The sequence below is a fragment of the Gopherus flavomarginatus genome, chromosome 14 (assembly GCF_025201925.1).
Source record: "Gopherus flavomarginatus isolate rGopFla2 chromosome 14, rGopFla2.mat.asm, whole genome shotgun sequence".
Classification (NCBI taxonomy): domain Eukaryota; kingdom Metazoa; phylum Chordata; order Testudines; family Testudinidae; genus Gopherus; species Gopherus flavomarginatus.
Genome location: NC_066630.1, coordinates 13795020 through 13814407, shown reverse-complemented (window position 1 = coordinate 13814407; position 19388 = coordinate 13795020). Strand labels below are relative to the sequence as shown.

At 40.1% G+C, this 19388-nt stretch overlaps 1 protein-coding gene across 2 annotated transcripts in view; it reads right to left on the bottom strand.

Annotated features, from left to right (window-relative positions):
• Positions 1 to 18659, bottom strand: part of ADAMTS18 (ADAM metallopeptidase with thrombospondin type 1 motif 18) — a 63987-nt gene extending 45328 nt beyond the window's left edge. The window contains exons 1-9 of one of the 2 annotated variants that reach the window (XM_050922866.1): positions 18501 to 18659; positions 12875 to 13074; positions 12269 to 12352; positions 11245 to 11404; positions 10152 to 10257; positions 5326 to 5463; positions 3464 to 3617; positions 2256 to 2351; positions 1142 to 1290 (exon numbers count right to left, since the gene is read on the bottom strand). In XM_050922866.1, coding sequence (XP_050778823.1) covers positions 1142 to 1290; positions 2256 to 2351; positions 3464 to 3617; positions 5326 to 5463; positions 10152 to 10257; positions 11245 to 11404; positions 12269 to 12352; positions 12875 to 13074; positions 18501 to 18573 — 1160 coding nt within the window. In that variant the 5' untranslated portion in view covers positions 18574 to 18659. Of the gene's footprint in view, positions 1 to 1141; positions 1291 to 2255; positions 2352 to 3463; positions 3618 to 5325; positions 5464 to 10151; positions 10258 to 11244; positions 11405 to 12268; positions 12353 to 12874; positions 13075 to 18500 lie in introns of those variants that run through there. The other variant, XM_050922867.1, reaches the window with a different exon arrangement.
• Positions 18660 to 19388: the final 729 nt, after the last annotated feature.

Sequence of the window (19388 nt, the reverse complement as noted above, 5' to 3'; positions counted from 1 at the left end):
AAAATCTATCTACCTGCATTTAAATTTTGATACAAATAGACCAATCTAAAAAAAAATTCACATGTATATGTGATTCTCCATTGAGAACCCATTTGTGCACGTCTAGAGACAGCTGTGAATTCATATATACCATGAATCCTGTGTCTATCCAATAACACTGAGACACAACAGAAAACGTTAAGAAAGTGCCCTGCCATAGATTTTTAAAGATTAGTTCCATTAATTGAAGGGCTGTTTCATTAATTGAAACTGTTATAACTAACCCACATGTTCCCATAATATAAAGTGTGAAGTGTGACTATTGCTACTATAACATTATACAGTAGGTGTGTATGCTACTTTACCATTTCATATAAAATCTGTCATATTTTGTATTTTTATTGGCCATAAATAATCATTTTATTGGCTACGATGGAGAGCATGTGTCTCTATGTCTGTCTAGAGGTGTGTCCAGAAAAAACCAGTGAACCTTTTTTTTCCTGCAAGCTAAACTGAATTGAATACTTGGAAAAGATGCTGGATCGATAGCACTTCATCACTCTTCTGAAATGGTAATTCTAAGCAATAAGAGGGTTTTTTCAGTCTATAAGCCAATGTAATCTTTGCCTTTTGGACAGAAATGCCAATTAAGGTACACATTAGTGAAAGCTGGGAAGGCAGTGTGGGAGCATGTACGCAATATATATATACACACACACACACACACACACACACACATATTACAGTAAAATGTATAGATTAAAATAGACATTAGAGTTACTTTAAAAATACAGCTGGACAAAAAAATGGATTTTTTTTGTCAAAATGTTTTCCCTTTTTTATTCTAAACATTTTGCTATGTTTCAACCAGTTCTATTTAAAACTTAGTCAGGTCTGATCAAAAACCTATTGATGTCAATGGGTGTCTATTCACTTATGTCAGTGGGCTTTAGACAGGCCCTTCGTTCCTGATATCGGAATATCCTCCCTCTTTCAGAGCTCTCTATCCTACTGACTACTCACTGTGTACTGTGGAGCTTTCTGAGAGACTCAGAAGCAGTTACCCTCATGTGAATTTGCAACAAAATCTACGCTTTCCCCTTTTTTGTTACATCAGAAATAATTATTATAAAAACAATACCTTTCCACATCAATGTCTTACTTTGGGTTATTGCAGTGTCTCTCTTGATAGGTGACTCCACCTCCACAGGTCCGAGAACACTTGGACCACTCGGACCATGCAGCCCATTGGCCGTTAACAGGCTTGGGTCCATGATCTCCATATCTGACACACTGACCTCTTCGACACCACTGTCAAAAGAATTTCAACAAATGTCCCATCACAGCTGGTGATACCTAGTAGGCTGCTGAGAAGAAAAGACCTAGGTGCCAATCCTGCCATCACTTATGCATTCATTTAACTCTATAGAAATTAGCAGTCCCATTGAATTCAATGGGATGGCTCACAGAAGTGTTAGCAGAATTGGGGCCCTGGGTAGTAACAAGATAGATAAGATGATATGTACAAAGAAAAACTCTAGCACTTGTCTAGTTTTGAGTCTCTGCCTACGTTGAAATGACTGAGGACCACATTTTAAAAAGTGGTCTCTAATATTAGGTGCTTCAATTTTGGATGGCCAACTTCAGACACTCAATGTCTGATTTTCAGAAGTGACGAATACCAAAAATTCCAGCTGATGTTAACAGTTGCTGTTGGTGCTGAGCACCTCTAAATCAGCCCCGGACATTCAGAGTCGGGCATATTAAAATTAGAGGCCATTTTCCTCTCTAGCTATTAATTTACTATTATTGCAATAAGAGAAAGGAGGAAATGAAGAAAAATATTCAAATATAGCAAGGAAACAAATCAGGCTCTTGAGAATTACAATATCTAATACAAATTACATGTTACAGTAAAATAAAATATCAGTAATTATGGAATCACACGCATCAATAGCAACAATTATTATTATCTCCTATACTTGCAATTACAGTGTCATGATAAAGCAAACGAACATATCCTCAGACTCCTTCCAGTAGGCTGATCAATAAAGATAATAAATCTATAGACTATGGGCCAAATTCATTCCTGGCATAAGCAGATACAGTAAAATGTATGCTGCTTCTGCAATGCCTGAATTTGCAGCCTTGCTCTAACTCCTATTAAAAGCGTTCTATTTTTTTCAACGACTTAAATGAGAGTTGGATCAGCCCCTTGGTCCACTGTATTCTAATACAAGTTAGAACACTGTAGCTCCACTAATTAAGTAACTTACCATACTTATGCCACAAGCCGTCCCTTCCGCTGCTGGCATGAACTTTGTCTCACATCTATGACCTACTTTATGACACCAGAGTGATTTGCATATATCCTAGAAAAAAATCAGAGAATTCTCACATTGTATGCTGATGTCTAGAAGTTTTCCATGAGTGACACTTCATCAAAGCATTCCTTTGCTATCACAAAAGCCCTATGAATTAGACCCATTTCTGAACAAAAAAGAACTAGTTCTACGTTTTATAGCATAATGATACATGCTAGTCTACTGACTTCATATTTCTAGAACATTTTCAGTTTTGGTTCTCTGATTATTTTCTTGTCTTTTCAAGGCAAGACTATAAAAGAACCAAATAGCTATTAAAACTCCAAGGGCAGAACATGAACAACTCCACAGGCCTTCTAAAAATGTGGAGGGAAACAATTTTCTTGAAACACACGTGTTTAAAACACACTTGTGCTTGAACACACTTGAAACACACTGTGTATAAAAAAATTGTTGCCACCTGGCAAAATGCTGGTTAACATAAAATAATCCCAAATGTTGCAGCATAGCCATAAGAATAATAATAATGAATAACAACAGCACATTGTCAGAATGACCATATTGTGATTTTAACAGAACACCTTTCTAAAAGAAATCAAAGGGGCCAGAACAGCCACCTACATAAACAATGGGTTAATATAACTACATCCTACATCAAAAAGCTAAGGATGGAAAGCTGCATTTTTATTACTCTGAAATAATCTTCTCAAGAGGAGCTATATTGTGCCAGGCCTTTTTGCAAATGCATAAGGACTGAAGGAGCGTATAAAATCTTCCTTTCCTTGCATCCTCTGTCCAAGTGACACAACTGGAGCACTTAGTTTCCCCTGAGTTGTAGCCACACCATCCTGGTCACTGGAGAAAAGAGCATGCTGAAGCAACCTAACAAACGGTGAAGCTTGTGCGTTCAACCTGGGCTTTTTGTGGATCCTGGAAAGATTTTGCATCTCAGAGGCACAGTCCCTTCTGAAGCTCCCTCTGGGATCATGAAACTCCCTAACAGGCTAGAGCCTTCAGAGCATATGACAAGCATGACAAGCAATTTCAGGTTTAGAAATAATCCAGACCTTGTTGCTCATTGTACTCCTTGCACTTATTTACAGAACATTACAGTCTTCTAATGTCAGTTCTAACTTTGTCAAAAAGATATTAACAGGTACCTTGACAAAACTGAGGTTGCATAGTTTTGCTTTCATTCCAAATTGCCATTTGCACTGGATATCAGCATCATAGATCTGCCCTGGCAGTTTATCAGGGTATTTATATTGTCCTGTTTGTTTAGGTTCATCAATCAGGCAAGCAGCTTGAGCTGTACTATAATGAAAAGTATATTTATTAATCATGATGTTGAGCTTTTTAATCAAAAATACTTTTATTTGCTACAGAACAGCAAAAACACATGCTATTGCATACAGTACCTTTCACAAGCATTACAGGCATGAACTGAATGAGAATACTTGCTGCAGAAGCCAAGAGATGTTGACTTCTTGTTGGCAGCCTGACCTGCAAAGTTTTAAGAAGCAGGAATTCCCAGGCTTTAGGATTATGGTAATATTAGATGTAAATGGTGTCAATTTCCTATTCTCCCTTCCTTATGTGAGTGTAACCAAGAGCAAGGAGATCTCCCTAGACCACACTTTCCAGAAGTGGACCACAGGATCTGATGCAGAACCCACATGTGCAGTGTCTCATTTCTGCATTTTCTGCACGTGAAAGGCCATACAAAAAGGCCACTGAGTTTTAGTTGAGAGACCAATCAGCATTGTGTGTTTTTGGCTGGTGGCGCACATGTTAAAGCCAAAATTGCATATTATTATCCATCATTTTTCTTCTTTAGTGCTTGTGGTTCCATGAGTATGGAAGTTCAATCTACCTACAATTTGCCTTCCAACTATGCATCTGTTGGGCCATAATAAATGCTTGAATGCCCCAAAGTGGATAAATAATTTTCCTATAGCAATATTATTGTGGCAGAGAAAATTACTCAAAATTCTGTCATCTATCCTTTCCCTTAGTTAGGTAAACCCAGGGCCGGCGCTTCCATTAGGCGACCCTAGGCAGTCGCCTAGGGCACCAGGATTCGGGGGGGGCAGCATTTTGCGCGCTCCCCACGCGGCACATGGAAACTTCCGGTTCCACTCCTGTCACGCCGCCGAAGAAGGACCTTCTGCCAATGTACCATGGAAAATAGCAGCAGGCAATTGAGCAGCTCGATGACTGCAGCTATGACTGCGGCATTTAGGCGGAGGGTCCTTCTTCTGCGGCACGATAGGAGCGGAACCGGAAGCTCCCGCATGCCCCATGGAGAGCGCACAAAATGCCACCTCACAAATTCTGCCTAGGGCACCAGAAACCCTGGCACCGCTCCTGGGTAAAGCAGTTTGGTATCTAAGTGTCCACTCCTGTATTCAATGGCAATGTGTGCATATTATGCCATTGTGGGTTCATGTAATAAAAGCAAGAACTTATGTTGCAGAAATTGCAATTCCAGTGATCGCAAATGCTAAAACTAAAGGTTACTCCTTTATCAGCATACATGGTTTTGTACCAACGTGCTAGGGAAATAATGGGATACCATTTTTTTCAGCAGCTCTGTAAAATATCCTTTTTGAAGGCACGACCATCAGCTATGACTAGGTCAGGAAAAAATCCACAAACATTCATTCATTTCATGTCAGCACCCCTTTTATATTCACTTTTCACAGATATTCTAATAAACCTGTTTGACAAAAACGTTTGGGGTAAGAACGAAATGGAAGTGAACATTGCAGCATTTTCACAGAGGATGAAATTCATTCCTATGAAGAGAGCCAGCACACAGGCCCATAGTACCACTTACGTCCCACACAAACCAAAGTTTGTGGGCTCATCTGGTACATTGGTTTTGTATTGGCCTTTTCCACAGAAATGAAATCCACACCAAAGTAAAATTTTAATTTCTAGTCATGAGTATTTGCACCAGAAAGCCAATTATAAGAGTTGCCACCCTCCTCTGGAAGATCCTGACTTACATCTGACCTACCTGAGGAATTTATTGAGATACTGCCTGCTGCATACAGACCAGGAAAACACCCCATTGTTTCCTGTAAGCGTGGGAGACATAATGTTACCTTCGGCTTTTCTACAGGGATTTCCTTCTCCATCATGAATCATGCCAAAGCTAGAGAGAGAACCACAAATGAGTGGGGCACCCAAAACAAAATGCCAGAAACAAGAGACAGCTTTTAGGGGGAAAGAAACGCTGTTATTTTATAGCAGTAATTTTATCAACAAAGTCCACCAGTCAGAAATAAATGAACACAACAATGGTCACTAGTCAAGCCCAGGTTAACAGAGACTGAAATTTATTGTTAGAGTACAATACATGGAACTGGACAAAGAAGGTTGAGTTTCAGGGGAATTCTAGTTTGGTGAGGCATCAGGGGTTCAAGAACATAAATCAACTCCCCAGGCTGCCAGTACACAAATACCACAACATCATCATGTAACATCAGTGTCTCAGCCTGCTTAATAAAGTTATCTTTCCTGCACATCAGTTTGCTAATGAAACAATTATCATCTACCCGCTGTTTGGTGGCCCATGCGAAATAAGATGGTGGGCTCATTCCTCTACTCAAAGGAGATTTTTTTTCCCCTCACACCGAAGAACCTACTGCAATTGCTAAACAAATGCAACACAACTGATGTGGACTGAGTTATGGTAGTGGTGAATCGAACTCTCATTCTCAAGTGGATATGTTAAATCTGCAACACAAATCCATGGGTGCAGTACTGGCCCCACAAATTCAATAGCAAAACTCCCACTAACTGGGGTCAGAATTTCACCCCATATGTCTCTTTTCAGCTTACAAGACTGTGAATCTTCACAGTCTATTTGTAGAGAACCTTTATCCTGCCACTTTAATTTGAGGGGGTAACCAAACATATTCAACTACAGTCAAATACGAACCAGCATGCAACAGAGGCAGTGTGTCTAGTGGATAGAACACTGGACTGGGGGTCAGGAGGCCTGTTCTATATAGGTACGTCTACACTACATTGTAAACTCGGATCTGGGAACTTGCTTGCACGTGCATACTACATTGTAAACTTGGGCTTACAATTGCTGGATTCAGGTCTCATGGCTGTGCTAATGCATCCATACTGCCAAATGACAGGACTTGGACCGGAGTCACAGCAGAACTTGGGCTCTGACTCATCCCCCTAGCAGGGTCTTAGCCCCAAGCCTTGAGTGCTTGCTAACCTGAGTCAGACTGATTTGTGCAGGGATGGAAGGGAGGCTTAGGCTCAAATCTGAGTCAGAGCTCAGGCTTAGAGTGCCTCTGCCACTGACCCAATCTGGGACCTTGGGCGATTCACTTCTCCTTTCATTGTCCTGCTTTCCCATTCCTCCTATAATACATCTTGTCTGTTTAGACTGTACCTCTTTGGTGAAGGGAGTTTCTCTTACTAGATGTTTTGCCAGATGTCTAGGCAATAGTGTCCTGATTTGAATAGGGTAGGTACTACCCCCATATAAATAATAATAAAACATCCATTAAAATGCTAAATGTGGAATTTATGGCTACACAAAAGTTAACAGTTTCAGATCTTTTTATTTCTCCACTTTCTATTTATTTTATATACTGTACATCTGAGAATTTCAGTGTGTTTTGAATAGAAATCTCATGGTCTCCTACTTCAGTTGGTGCATTGGCGGTTTTGAGCACGTAATTTGTGTGTGCAGGGGAGGGAGGGAGGACTAGATGCTCAGCTGCTGTAAATCAGTGTAGGCTTACCATACTGCTTCCACCAGCTGAGGATCTGGCCCTGCTGAGAAATACTGTTCACTCAGCATATGGACAAAAAATCCCAGTTGAGTAAATATTTTATTAATAGTGGAATAAAAATTTAGTTCACTTGCTTTGCAGCCAAAAAGTCCACAGATTTAATGCTCAATGACACAATAGACCATAGACTCCCCAAAGAGTTATTAAACGCTCAGGTAAAAACATAAACTATTAAAAGAAGACCATAAAAATGTATAACAATAATAGCCATTCTCAAGGAGCCAGCGTGATCTACCAAGTATATAATACACATAGTAAGAAATCCTTATTTTAGTATTTTCACAATAAACCTCAACAACTTCAGAGCAATCACACCAGTTTATCAGATACACACTGTGTGCTTTAATGAATCCAGTATTTATAGTCAGGATCATTAGGGATTAGAAAAGCAGCAGGTTTTGGACAGAGGTCTGGAGGTTCGCTGTGGAGAGAGAAGCAAAACCAAAGTTCAGACCTAGATCTGGGTTAGTACTTTCCCCTAATTTCAATGGGACTGAGATCAGGGAGGGGGTGGATCAGATGAGTGACCTGAAGACTCTGAATGCACAAGGGACTGTGCTGACTCCTATGAACGCGTACTGGTCTGTCATGTGAGCAATACTTTGAAATGACCGGAATTTACAGACGTTCCCACGGGGTATTGTTTGCTTTTTTGCTCTCAGTAGTCTTGAATAATGGAAATTTGCATATAAAACCTATGTTAAAATAAATGAAGATTCTTGCTTAAAACCATTATAAACTGGTGATTACAGGGCCAGATTCTCAGCTACATTTGTGCTTTGCACTTCTCCAGCAGTACAAACCTGCCCTAAAGTTGATGAATCCTGCTACAGGTGTATTCTCCCTGTACAGGGTAGGGAAATTCCATTGCATAACCTCATTCAGCCCCATTTCACAGAGTGATATGGCCACTCATTCCTATAATGCACAGCTTTGCAAGTTATGCGCAATGCATGCCATGAGCAAAACTAATCTAGATACACTTTTTCATTTACAGATGTTTTTCCTACCTGTGAATCACCATTTCACAAATGCAAATCTTTAGAGTGTACTTGGAGCTGTTAATTAAATGGCGATTACATTAGTAGTAACATTGATTTTCAGAAGGAAGTAATACTAATATTTAATTTAATAATGCCTAATATTAAAGTCCATTGCATTCATATGATGAAATCTTGTATTCATTTCAAATGCACTTTCCCGCCTAGTATTGCTACCTGATTGTTAATAAGATCATCAGGCAATACTTCAAAGGATGGTTTGCTTCCACACACCATTGCTGCCAAATTCTGCTTTTCCCATACAAAGCTCTTTCAGGAACACAAGCTTGGATGAATGACAACAGGGAAATTTTCTACCTGTTATTGCAGAGTAAAGATGACAGTCTTTCCAGGATGCTAGTTTTATTTAGTTTGGAAAGACATCCTTCCTGTCAGGATGCAGAAATACAGAAGTAAATCAAAGAGAAGCCAAAGAATATAAGGATTAGAAAAGCAGTAGAGATGACGAGCAAAACTTAACAGCTATAAATATATTATTTAAAAGAGAATGAAGAAAACAAACAAGAAGGAAAGACAATTAAGATAGCAGAAGAATAATTCTAGAACAACATGCCATGGGCCTAATTCTCCTCTCACATTTGTGAATATCAGAAGTGACTCTACTGAAGGCAATAGAGTTGTGCTGATGTAAGTGAGAAGAATCAGGCCCTATATATTTTACTTATTTGGTCCCATTGAAATCACTGGCAAAACTCCCACTGACTTCATTAAGAGATGGATTATTCCCTAATTCCTTGTTTCCCTTCAGATGTACAGAAACCTGTGAAAGGGCCGCTCATGTAGACATTAGGTCATAGTGTATGCTGTAGAGTATATTTATACAATGAAAACCGAATGGCCCCAGTTCAGTCATGCAGAATCAGAGGGATTCATGTAACAACTGAACAGCAGAATCCAGTAGCAATGTCATTGACAAAGGAAAAGTTCTGAATAGATGCTCTATGTCAACATCTAAGAGAATAGAAGATCAATGGCAGGCACCTAATGTTAGCGGCAGAAGATCAACAGATCTTAGAAAAATGGGAAGAATTACTACTATAGAAATCAAAGTCCAGTGGAAATACCTGCAAGAAGGTGACAAGTGGCCTGGGAACCTCTATAAAGACTACCTTCCACCAAATCATCCCCTAAATGTGGAGGAGTAAGAGGCAAAGGAGGATGGTATGGAAATGGCGTCTAAAACTATGAATCCCAGGATCTGCTGGGACAGAGATGATCCAATCACACACAAAGGGGCTGTTCCTCCACACTGCTATCTGCTGTGTCCCTTTCTTTTCTGGCAAGACCCAGCAGTCAATCCTCCACCAGGACAAGATCTCCCTCCCTGGGAGAGTATACTCATGCCGTACAGTTACTTCAGGTACTTCAGGCAAGATTCACTTTGGCACAGCTATCAACTAGAATAGCCACAACAAGAAGGAAGAACAGCATCATGGGCATCTGTTCCTCCACTTACCACTCCAGGATACTCCCCTCACATCCCAGGGAGCCCTAATTCTTACTCAGTAGAGGAGATTCCATAGACTCCTACAGAGGTAAGAATAGTGACATGGAAGTGGCATTGATCCCCCTTTTTGTATTCCGCAGGCAAGATATGCCACAGTAGGGTCTCCTCAACTCACGGCAGCTGAGAGGATGATCATGATTTAGACTTACAGTGATTACAAAATATGACACATCTATTGTATTCTAACAGGATACACATATAAAATGGGAATAGAATCCAGGAGTTCTAACAGTCCCCTGTTCTAGCCACATGGCCCCTCTCTCTAAATGATCTATAGAATTTTTCATTGGGGTATCAGCTTTTTCATAATCGCAGCAGACATTCAATTTCCATTCGCTGATATGTTTATCTATAATATAGACACAGGAGGAAAAGATTTATCTATAATGTATATAAACTTATTTATCTATAATATATATAGGGGGAAGGACTCACGAGAAAAATAGCTTACTTATGTCCGGATTCGTGGGCAATAGTAAAAGCCAAGCCAAGCCCTGTATCTTCATTGATGGTACAGCTACGGTATTTACTGCACATGCCACTAATAGGGGCAAAGCCTAGGGGAGGAGGAAAGGCAGAAGAGATGTTATTTCAAATACTGTAAGATACATACATCTCATTGTGATGGATATGCTTTTGTGAGTACATGCTTATTTTGGTGTGTGGGGAAAGTTCCGTTCATGGAGCACCAGGAATTGTAGGCAGACCTACATTTAACGAAAAAAGGGAGTTGCGTATAGAGAAGTGCACACGTGTCTATACACACATCTATATATGCACACACTGGGTCCAATCCAAAAGGAATTCATTCCACAGGTGCTGGCCTACACAAATTTTAACTCGGGCTCATTTTTAGCACAGGTGACTCAACGTCAGTCAAGTCAGCTAAGAAAGCCATTTAAAAGGGGACAGCTCCTTTCTGAAGGTCAGTCCCTTTCTGAAGGGAGAACAAAGAAGGTCCATGTGGCCCAGATGTATTTTTGAAATACAAAATGAGATCAGTGATGGAGAAAATTCCCTGAATGCAGTGGAGATCCTAAAAGATGTCTTCTGTGGCCAAAATACTGGCAATTTGATTTTTTTTTAATTTTAAAAGTTTTTAAAACACTCTTATATAGAGCTTTTCAGTAGATCTCAAAGCATTTCACAGTCTTTAATGGGTTTATTCTCCTAGCACCTCTGTGAAGTAAGGAAGTGCATTTAGCCTTTCTGTTCCCAAGTTTCCTAGATGTAAAATGGGAATTCTCCCCATTTTAGAGGTGGGGAACTTGGGCATGGTGAGACTAAAAGACATGCTCAAGGTCACACAAGAAGTCTGTGGCAGGGCAGGGATCTGAACGTGATTCTCCCAAGTCCTAGGCTGGTTCCCTAATGGCTGGACCATCCTTCCTCTCACTAACATCTTACTTTCCACCTTGACTATTCCTTTACCACATCTTCAAACATTCTCATTAGCCACAATACTGGGATTGTCTTTTTTTTAATAATCAAGATGCTGTCAGTTGACATTCATCAGTTTTGCAGAGCGTATTTTCTTACCATACCTAAAGTGTCACAGGGTTCATTTTTCCAAGAGCAGATATCAAATCCTGTAAGCAAGATGGCATGGTCGTGACGCTTTCCGTTCTTTCCAACCAGAGCAGATTGCCACTGACAAAAGCTATTTAATGACTGGTCCGCATGATGGTTGATCATTAATCCACCCTACAGATATTTCATAGACACAGAAATAAGATGCTTCTACCGGCAGCTGAGGAAGGTGATTGAAGGAAGAAGAACTGGGATTGGGGGAAGGGGAATTACTTTAGTTAGTTATATGACCAAATGTGAAGAAATGTCATCCCTCCATTTCCTATGTCGCTATGTATTTGACACACCTGCCTGAAATGACTATTTCAAGTCAATCAATCAATCATAATTATAAAATGAAGCTGAAGAAACTCAGGCCCAGGGATATTTTCAGGCACAGATGGAGATTAGGTGCCCAATTCCCAAAGACTTTCAGTAGGAGTTGGATACCTAACTGTGTCTTCGAAAATCCCCCACAGTATTTCAATAGCAAGAGGTGATTCATAAACTCTTTTAAACTTTAATTGCAATGTGAATGATTTCAGGGCTTGGCTTCCCCTTTTGGAAATCATTTCACTTGTGAATTTGTGCCCATTTCGGTTTTCACTGGGTAATATGCATGAGGTACAAGTGTCTTTAATCTCTTGATTTGGTTTTCTTGATAAAAATATGTCCTAGATGAAGAACTACTAAAGGCAACAGCCCTTATAGAACACTTGGGGATTCCATAGTAATAGTCAGAAACACTGAAGGGTAAAGGGGGAATTAATTAAACTCCTGGTTCTATTATTAAAAAAAAAATTAGGAGCAGTGAAATATGGAAAATGTAACATCAAGGGTTCTGGAGACATCATAAAATCTCACACTTGACCCTTGTGGTTTATAATGTCATGACAAGCCCTCAGTGGAATTTCCTTTGCATAGCATGGGCTTGTCCATATATTCCCTGTGAACAATGTCAGATACGCTCTGCTACAAAAGAATAATGACACCACTTACAGGCACTTGTTCCAAAAGAAGAAGGCTCACAACAATGATGTTTATGTCGCTTCCGATTGTTCCATCTTTAAAAAGACTAGAAACCTGCATGAATATGTAAGAGAGGGTAATAAATAAAAACATCTGTAATAAAAATAGAGTAAAGATAATTAATGGGTTATCATGACCTAACTTTCAATGGCAGTCAAGAGCAGGGTTACTCAAACAGGGGTCGCCGCTTCTGTAGGGAAAGCCCCTGGCAGGCCGGGCCGGTGTGTTTACCTGCCTCGTCCGCAGGTCCGTCCGATTGCGGCTCCCACTGGCTACGGTTTGCTGCTCTGGGCCAATGAGAGCTGCTGGAAGTGGCGGCCAGTATGTCCCTTGGCCCACGCCGCTTCCAGCAACTCCCATTGGCCCGGAGCAGGGATTTCTAGGCTGGCACACATGGACTTGCAGAAATCGATTTAACAAGCCGAGTTTTTAGTATTGCCAACTTTTGTGATTTTATCACAAGTCTCACCAAGTTGGGTGTTTTTCTTAAAGTCCCTGCTCCTGGTTGTCTTGTAGGTTTTCCACAGCTGTAGATGAGTACAAAACCAATGGCACTTCAGTTACACCAACTCTTACCATGTTCATAACTGTTAAGATATATGTGGTTACATTGTCCTTGCCATGCTTCTCCAACATTTTTTTATCCGCTACAACAAGCGTTTCAACATTCAGACTTCCACTTTTCTGGGTTTTAACAGCTGATCTTTTGAACCTTGCTGAACTTCCATATTCATCCGATAGGATGTATGTATCCTCTGTCGGTGGCTTAGGTGTGTCTAAAGAGAAACAGAACACAGTTTTGGAAAGGGTTCAAAACGGGTCATTTTTATGAGCAGTTTGGTTAGATAGTAAAGTACCTGGGGAATAAAGCCCTAAATGAATTTACAATATTGTGCAAGAGCCAGGTATTGATTAATATGGCCTGTAAGATGGTGAGTTCTTCTAAAACATTATTAATTAAGATCTGATTCATTCTTCTTTAAGAAAAAAAACTGAATACAATATGCAATTCAGAGGAAAGAAATAATCTAGTAAAATGAGTTTCATGTGCTGTAGGGGAAAATACTTAGTATTTCTGCCTGAATAGCTATATCCTATTTGACCATTTTGTCACCTTCTTGCACATTGTGCATTGACTGCAAACACAGCGTATGGGCCAGATTCTGCCTCCCTTAATAAATGCTTCCAAATAGGTACAGAAACTAGATATGCTGCAAAAGCAGAGTCCCTGTGTGCCTGTATTTTGACTGGCAACAGCCCCCCATGGAGACTCTCCACACAGATTACTCCTGCTTGGAGTACAATATTCAGAGAGTGAAAAATAATGACCATTGCTGGATCAGAAGCCATGTGCATAAACATGCGGTCTATACAACCTGAGAAATAAAGCTTGCATGCCTTCTACTTGTGTAGGGAATGACTGCAGAGTCAACCCTCTCTCTGGGTTTTGAGGAAGCCAGAATTAGGGCAGAGAATCTTCATTCCATACTTTTCCTGCTTATGGATTTTCTTGCATAAGCCTATGTGCCCCTGGCAACCAGAATTCAGCCCACTGGTCACTATTTGAAAATGCGAGTTAGATAACAACAGGAGTTGTCCTTGCAAATCTTTATGGCAAAAGGGATGAAACATAATATGAGCAATGAAGCCCCAGGTAATTAAAAAATGTAACAACAACCTTTGTCTAGAAGCCCTGCCTGTGACTGTGTCTGACAGTTGCTCCAACAACAAAATTAGGTTGGTATCTACCTCCTTCTTGGTCACACGAGGACATCAGGGATCCAAGGGAAACAGGACGGTAAGTAGGGAAGCTTATTTGCATCAGTTGTCTATCCCAAAATCAGTTTCATTTACAAATCTTCTAAGGCAGGCCATCTCAAAGCTGAATAAATTATGCTCAGATGGAGCTTTGTTCTATGGCCTCCCAGGGCTTGTGGTGGTTGGAATGTTATACTTGTTTAGTTGTTGCTCAGACTGTAAATTCTTGGGGGCAGGGAGTGTGGTCTGTGGTTGTACAGCAAGTAGCACAATGGGGTCCAGGTCCATGACTGGGGCTCCCAGGCACTACAGATATTACAAAAAGTAAATAATAGTAAAAAATGCTGACTGTCCTTAATATTCTAAGTGAACAAGCTGTAGGCAGCAATATGCTGGTATTGAGCAAATACGAGTTGTAGCAATGCAATATCCCTAGTGATTTACTTCTGAGAATTCATTTAATCAGAACTATATTTCAAAACATAAATGAATGAATGAATGAAAGATATTTTAGTTATAATATCAATCAAGAATTATTATCCTGTTAACAATGTAGAGAAGTATCCTCTTTTGAAAGCATGTAAAACCATGCATCACCTAACAGCGAAATGCATAGCTTATTTCCCATGCAGAGCAATTCCATGATTAGGAGGCAGTACAAGTGGCTTGCACTTCATTGACAAAAAGTCTCTTTCATATTTGCCTTTACTGTAGGTGGCTCTCATCAGCAACACTTCCGAGACTCATCTCCACTTTGCACGTGCTTTACTACTACTAAAAGTTATTAAGCAGCAGCAGCTCTTCTCAAATATGACTTACGGAACTTGATCTGTTCAGCTCTTGCGCTTCAAACTATTTAGCCTGTGATGACATATCTGAAAGATGGCTGACTGGCTCCTCTCATGCTTACAAACTGCACGCTCAACATAGCTACTAAAGAAAGTTATAAGGGTTAAGCTTTAAGTCTTCAAGCATATATCTCTGCAGGCAGCACCGTACTAATAATCTCTTTTCCTATACTGCAAAAATGGATTGATTCTGGATTAGAGATTAATTAACCCTGTTGTATAGGCCATCTACAGTTAAGGCTGCCTGGGGCATCCCATTAAAAGACCCTGTTTTGGGGCTGAAATTATCCATGCCAGGTGTCTACATGAGACTGAAATGTTTTGGAGCGTTTCAGCTAAAATGGTTCACCTGTTTCCAAGAATGTGGTAAAGGAAAAATACATTGTTTTGCCTATAATAAAAAAATATTGTACAACCATGTCATTGAGAAACTCTAGAGCCACTACCACCATTGGTTGGAGCAGGGACATGGCCCTTCTGCCCATGACATGCCTTTTGCCTGTGCTACCTTAATTCAGCCCCCTTGTGCATATGTATTATGCTACAGGCTTTAATTGTATCATCACATCCTATTTTTTTTCCACAGGACCCCTGCCTCATTCAATGTCCTGGATGGACTTGTTTTGGGGATGTATAATGAAGATGGCTGTTCTATGTAGGACCCCTTGCTTCATTTGTTGCAGAAGCTGAAAGATCTGTACTGAATGAGGCAGGGGATGGCAGGAGGAGAAAGGAAGGTCTCGTGTTTAAGGCTGTTGAATGCTGCCCTGGAGAACTGTGGACTTTCAGTCCCTGCTCTGAAGTCCCCTGTCCCTGCTCTGCCACAGAGTTCCTTTGTGATACTGGGAAAGTCACTTACATCAAACTTTTCACAGGTGGCCACTAACTGTGTGTTGCTCATTTTGTATAGGCCTATCTTGAGGCCATGGAACTGAGCACCTATTTAAGTCAATGGAACCTGCAGTGCCAAGTACTCTGAAAAATCAGGCCATGGGCGCATCAGCTTGGGTAACCAAAATTAGCGGACATTTTTTAACCTCAGCTCTCCATCTTCAAAATGGGGACAGTGATACCACCTAGTTTCACAAGACCTTGGTGAGGATTAATTAGTATTTGTGAAACACTCTGCTACTATAGCAATGAACACCATAGAAAACCCATGAGAAAGTTAGTAATTCTGTCTTCAGAGCAGAGTTTGAATAGTGTACAGTGAACAAGGCATGGGGCCCTCGATTGAACAATGAGACGAAAATAAAATATTGAATAGCTTCTCATTAAGTGAGCACTGTCCATCTTGTGCACTGAATGAGGCAGGGGTCTGATGGAAAAAAGCTGCAAGTGATCATATAATTAAAGGCTGCATCATAATGCATATGCACAATGGGGCTGGACTTTGGCTGTCTGAGCAACTATCATTCTAACATTTCCTAACTTCTGAGTGTTTGACTTTGCAGCCTTAATGTTCTTTCAACATAGTTTTCAGGCGTTATTTATATAAAAGTCTTGTTCCTGATTCATGTAACCTGCCTTATTCCTGCACGCAGCATCATTAAAGTCATTGTGCTTGTAAAGTCTTAAATTTAATTCAATCACTAGTACAAACATCAACATAAGTGAAAGTTTAAATTTGTGCACTTAACATAGGGGTGCTCAACCTGGGATCGCAAATAGATGTCAAGTAGCAATGGCCGTCCTACTCTTCCTATATTGCTAAACAGGAGGGAGCCATAGCTATATCCAAGCTACATGAAAAAGTAAAGAAACCACTGCTTTAACAAACAGGAGAAAGGCCAGTGAAACTTATTCAGCAATATAAGCAACTACGTACCTTCAAAGTGTAACCAACCCCCGTACAGCACCGCCTTTCCTCTTTCAGTACCATGTTTGGATACAGATTCAGTAAAGTACCATTTTTACTTTCAAAATCCTGTTAACTTTAATTGCAAGAGCATTAACCACAAGTCCAAATTACTCCTGCTGTGTTGTTCCCTTGAAAGAAGAGGGAGTTGTGCGTCCTTTCTATCCCTTACGTGACGGGATAAAGGCCCACTGATTAGGACTTTAGCATAAGGGCTGGGAGACTTGGGTTCTGTTCCCTACTGTGCTATAGACGCCTTCTGTGACTTTAGACAAATAACCTACCTCTGCACATCTGGTAAAATGAAGAGAACAGTGCTTTCCTACCTCAAATGGGTGCTGTGAGGATAAATGTATTGACTATTGTGAGGTGCTAGGGTACTACAGGAATAGGAACCATATAAGATAAAATGGCCAACGTGGAAGAGCCTGGAACTATCTCTATCAAAGCCATCAATATCATACGGGTTTTGTAATCAGTGAACGACCTTTAAAAAAGTGCCCTGATGGTCATGGAAAATGAGAAGACCATGAGCTAATGAAATATTCCTCACATCACTTTCTTAAGTAGCCCCTGCTGTCTGCCATTCACATTAGTCATTGTATAGCTGTTAAAAAAAAAAAAAAAGGATTGAAACAGGATGACTATGGGTTTGTACAAGAATTATGTCCTGGGGCTTCTGCAATATTGAAGAAAAACATGAAGTGATTGAAAATATAAAGACTTCTCAATATTTAAAAGGGTAATTCTCAAACAGATCAATATTTTCCTGCAGAACGCTCAGAGACTTTCACTCCTTCCTCCTTCACTTTTCTCTTCCCATTTTCTCTTCTCCTCTTCCCTTCTGTGTGTTCCTCTCCCCTCCATTCAAGACCCTTTTTTATTTTCCCATTCAAAAAGGAACCCTCTTATTGTCCCCAAACTCAAGTATGAGTTGGGGAGGACATATTTAGACTGATGCAACTTTTTCAGTTATTGTTTTCAATTGCTGGGGATCTAGCCATGAAACTCAAATGAGAGGCAGATCAGCTTTCAAACAGAATCAAGTGAACATAAGAAGTATAGCTATAGGGTTCTTGAGGAGCTCCTAAATATTCTTCAAGTTGAGGGCCTAATGAAGGCCTCACAATGAACCTTGGTAGGATAATGTAGTTTCAATACATTTTTAAGAGGTGACTCCAGAATTTTATTTAAACAATTTACTTGGGAGGTTCTTGTTGAATTATCTCAGTTGCTGATGACTTCATTATCAAATGGTGGATTGTGAAAGACCTATTCCCCCTCCTTTGCCAAATCACTGATTCCTAATGCTCTTCCTCCATCTTTCAGACTAATCGCATATCTCAGATGAAGAGAAAATAGAGCAGGGAGTTGGCACTGGTAATTGTACAGAAGATGTGGTGTTAAAGTACCAGCAGAAAAAGGAATGGCCCATCAAAAAATAAATCAGTCTCAAGAAAACCAGAGTGAGGGATCTTCTAAGCTGAGCAGCACATTCCTAAGAAAGTCACTCATTGATTTGTGGTGGAGTTGTAATAATAGTGATGGACAGTGCCATAAACTTAAATGCATGATCCAGCTCCTTGTGTTTGCCCTCCATTTTGGCCATTTCCTCTGTTAGCAATACTATTTAAAATACACAGCCCCCATCAGAGCAGTGGCTACAAACCACACTAAAAGAAACACCTACAAGTCTCTAAGAACTACTATCTCAAACAAAGAGAGAAAGTTTCCTTACATACATTTCTTTCGACGTCCACAAAAATGCTGCTTTTGAAACCTTCCATGGTGGTAATCATTCGCCTGATCATGATACTTGTGGTGTGTGTGCTTTCTGTGATGACCCAGGGAAAAGCGATTGGAATTGGAATCTACTTTGTACCGGTGCACTTTCTCCTCTGCTGTCCGTTTGTATAATACATGAGGGTGATGTCCGACAGGTGATGTGTAGTTGTGTTCCTGTGCTAAGTGCTGAGGTAATGGAGATATAAGGAATTCGTTCTCCTGCATTCTTATCAAACCTGACTAAAAAAAAAAAAAGCACATTAAAAAAAAACATTATATTTTGCAGTTTGACAACAATATATTTATGTCCACTTGTCAGCACTAGATTCCTTCTAAGTAGCTGATCCTATTCTCTTAATTGAAGAGTCACTTATACAAAAAGAAGCCTTTTAGCACATTTTCAGACTTGCAAAATGGTTTTCTGGATATATAGTCATCAGCAGAAGAGGGCCAGGAAGAATGAGAGTGTGCTGCACAGACAAGAAAGGAACAAAGGTGGTTTTATGAAGCACAGCGTTCCTTTTTTTAAAATAAAAAAAAAAAAAAAGCATAGCTTAGAACACTGTCAAAGCAAATTATTCCATTTGGATTCTTAAAAGAGGTCTATACAATTAATAGATTCACTTAGGAAACAACACTCTCTGACATCAGATTCAGGGAAATTAAATCTTTGAACCCCCTATTCTAATTGACAGCAACAGATTTCCTTAGCGGCTAATCTTCCACTCCACTTGCTGTGCTGCATTCTGACTAATCATGGAACTCCATGCCCCAGCAATCTGCTTGTGTTCCAGAAGACTCTAGTCCAAGACAATGCTGCAGTTGCTCTCAAAGAATCTCA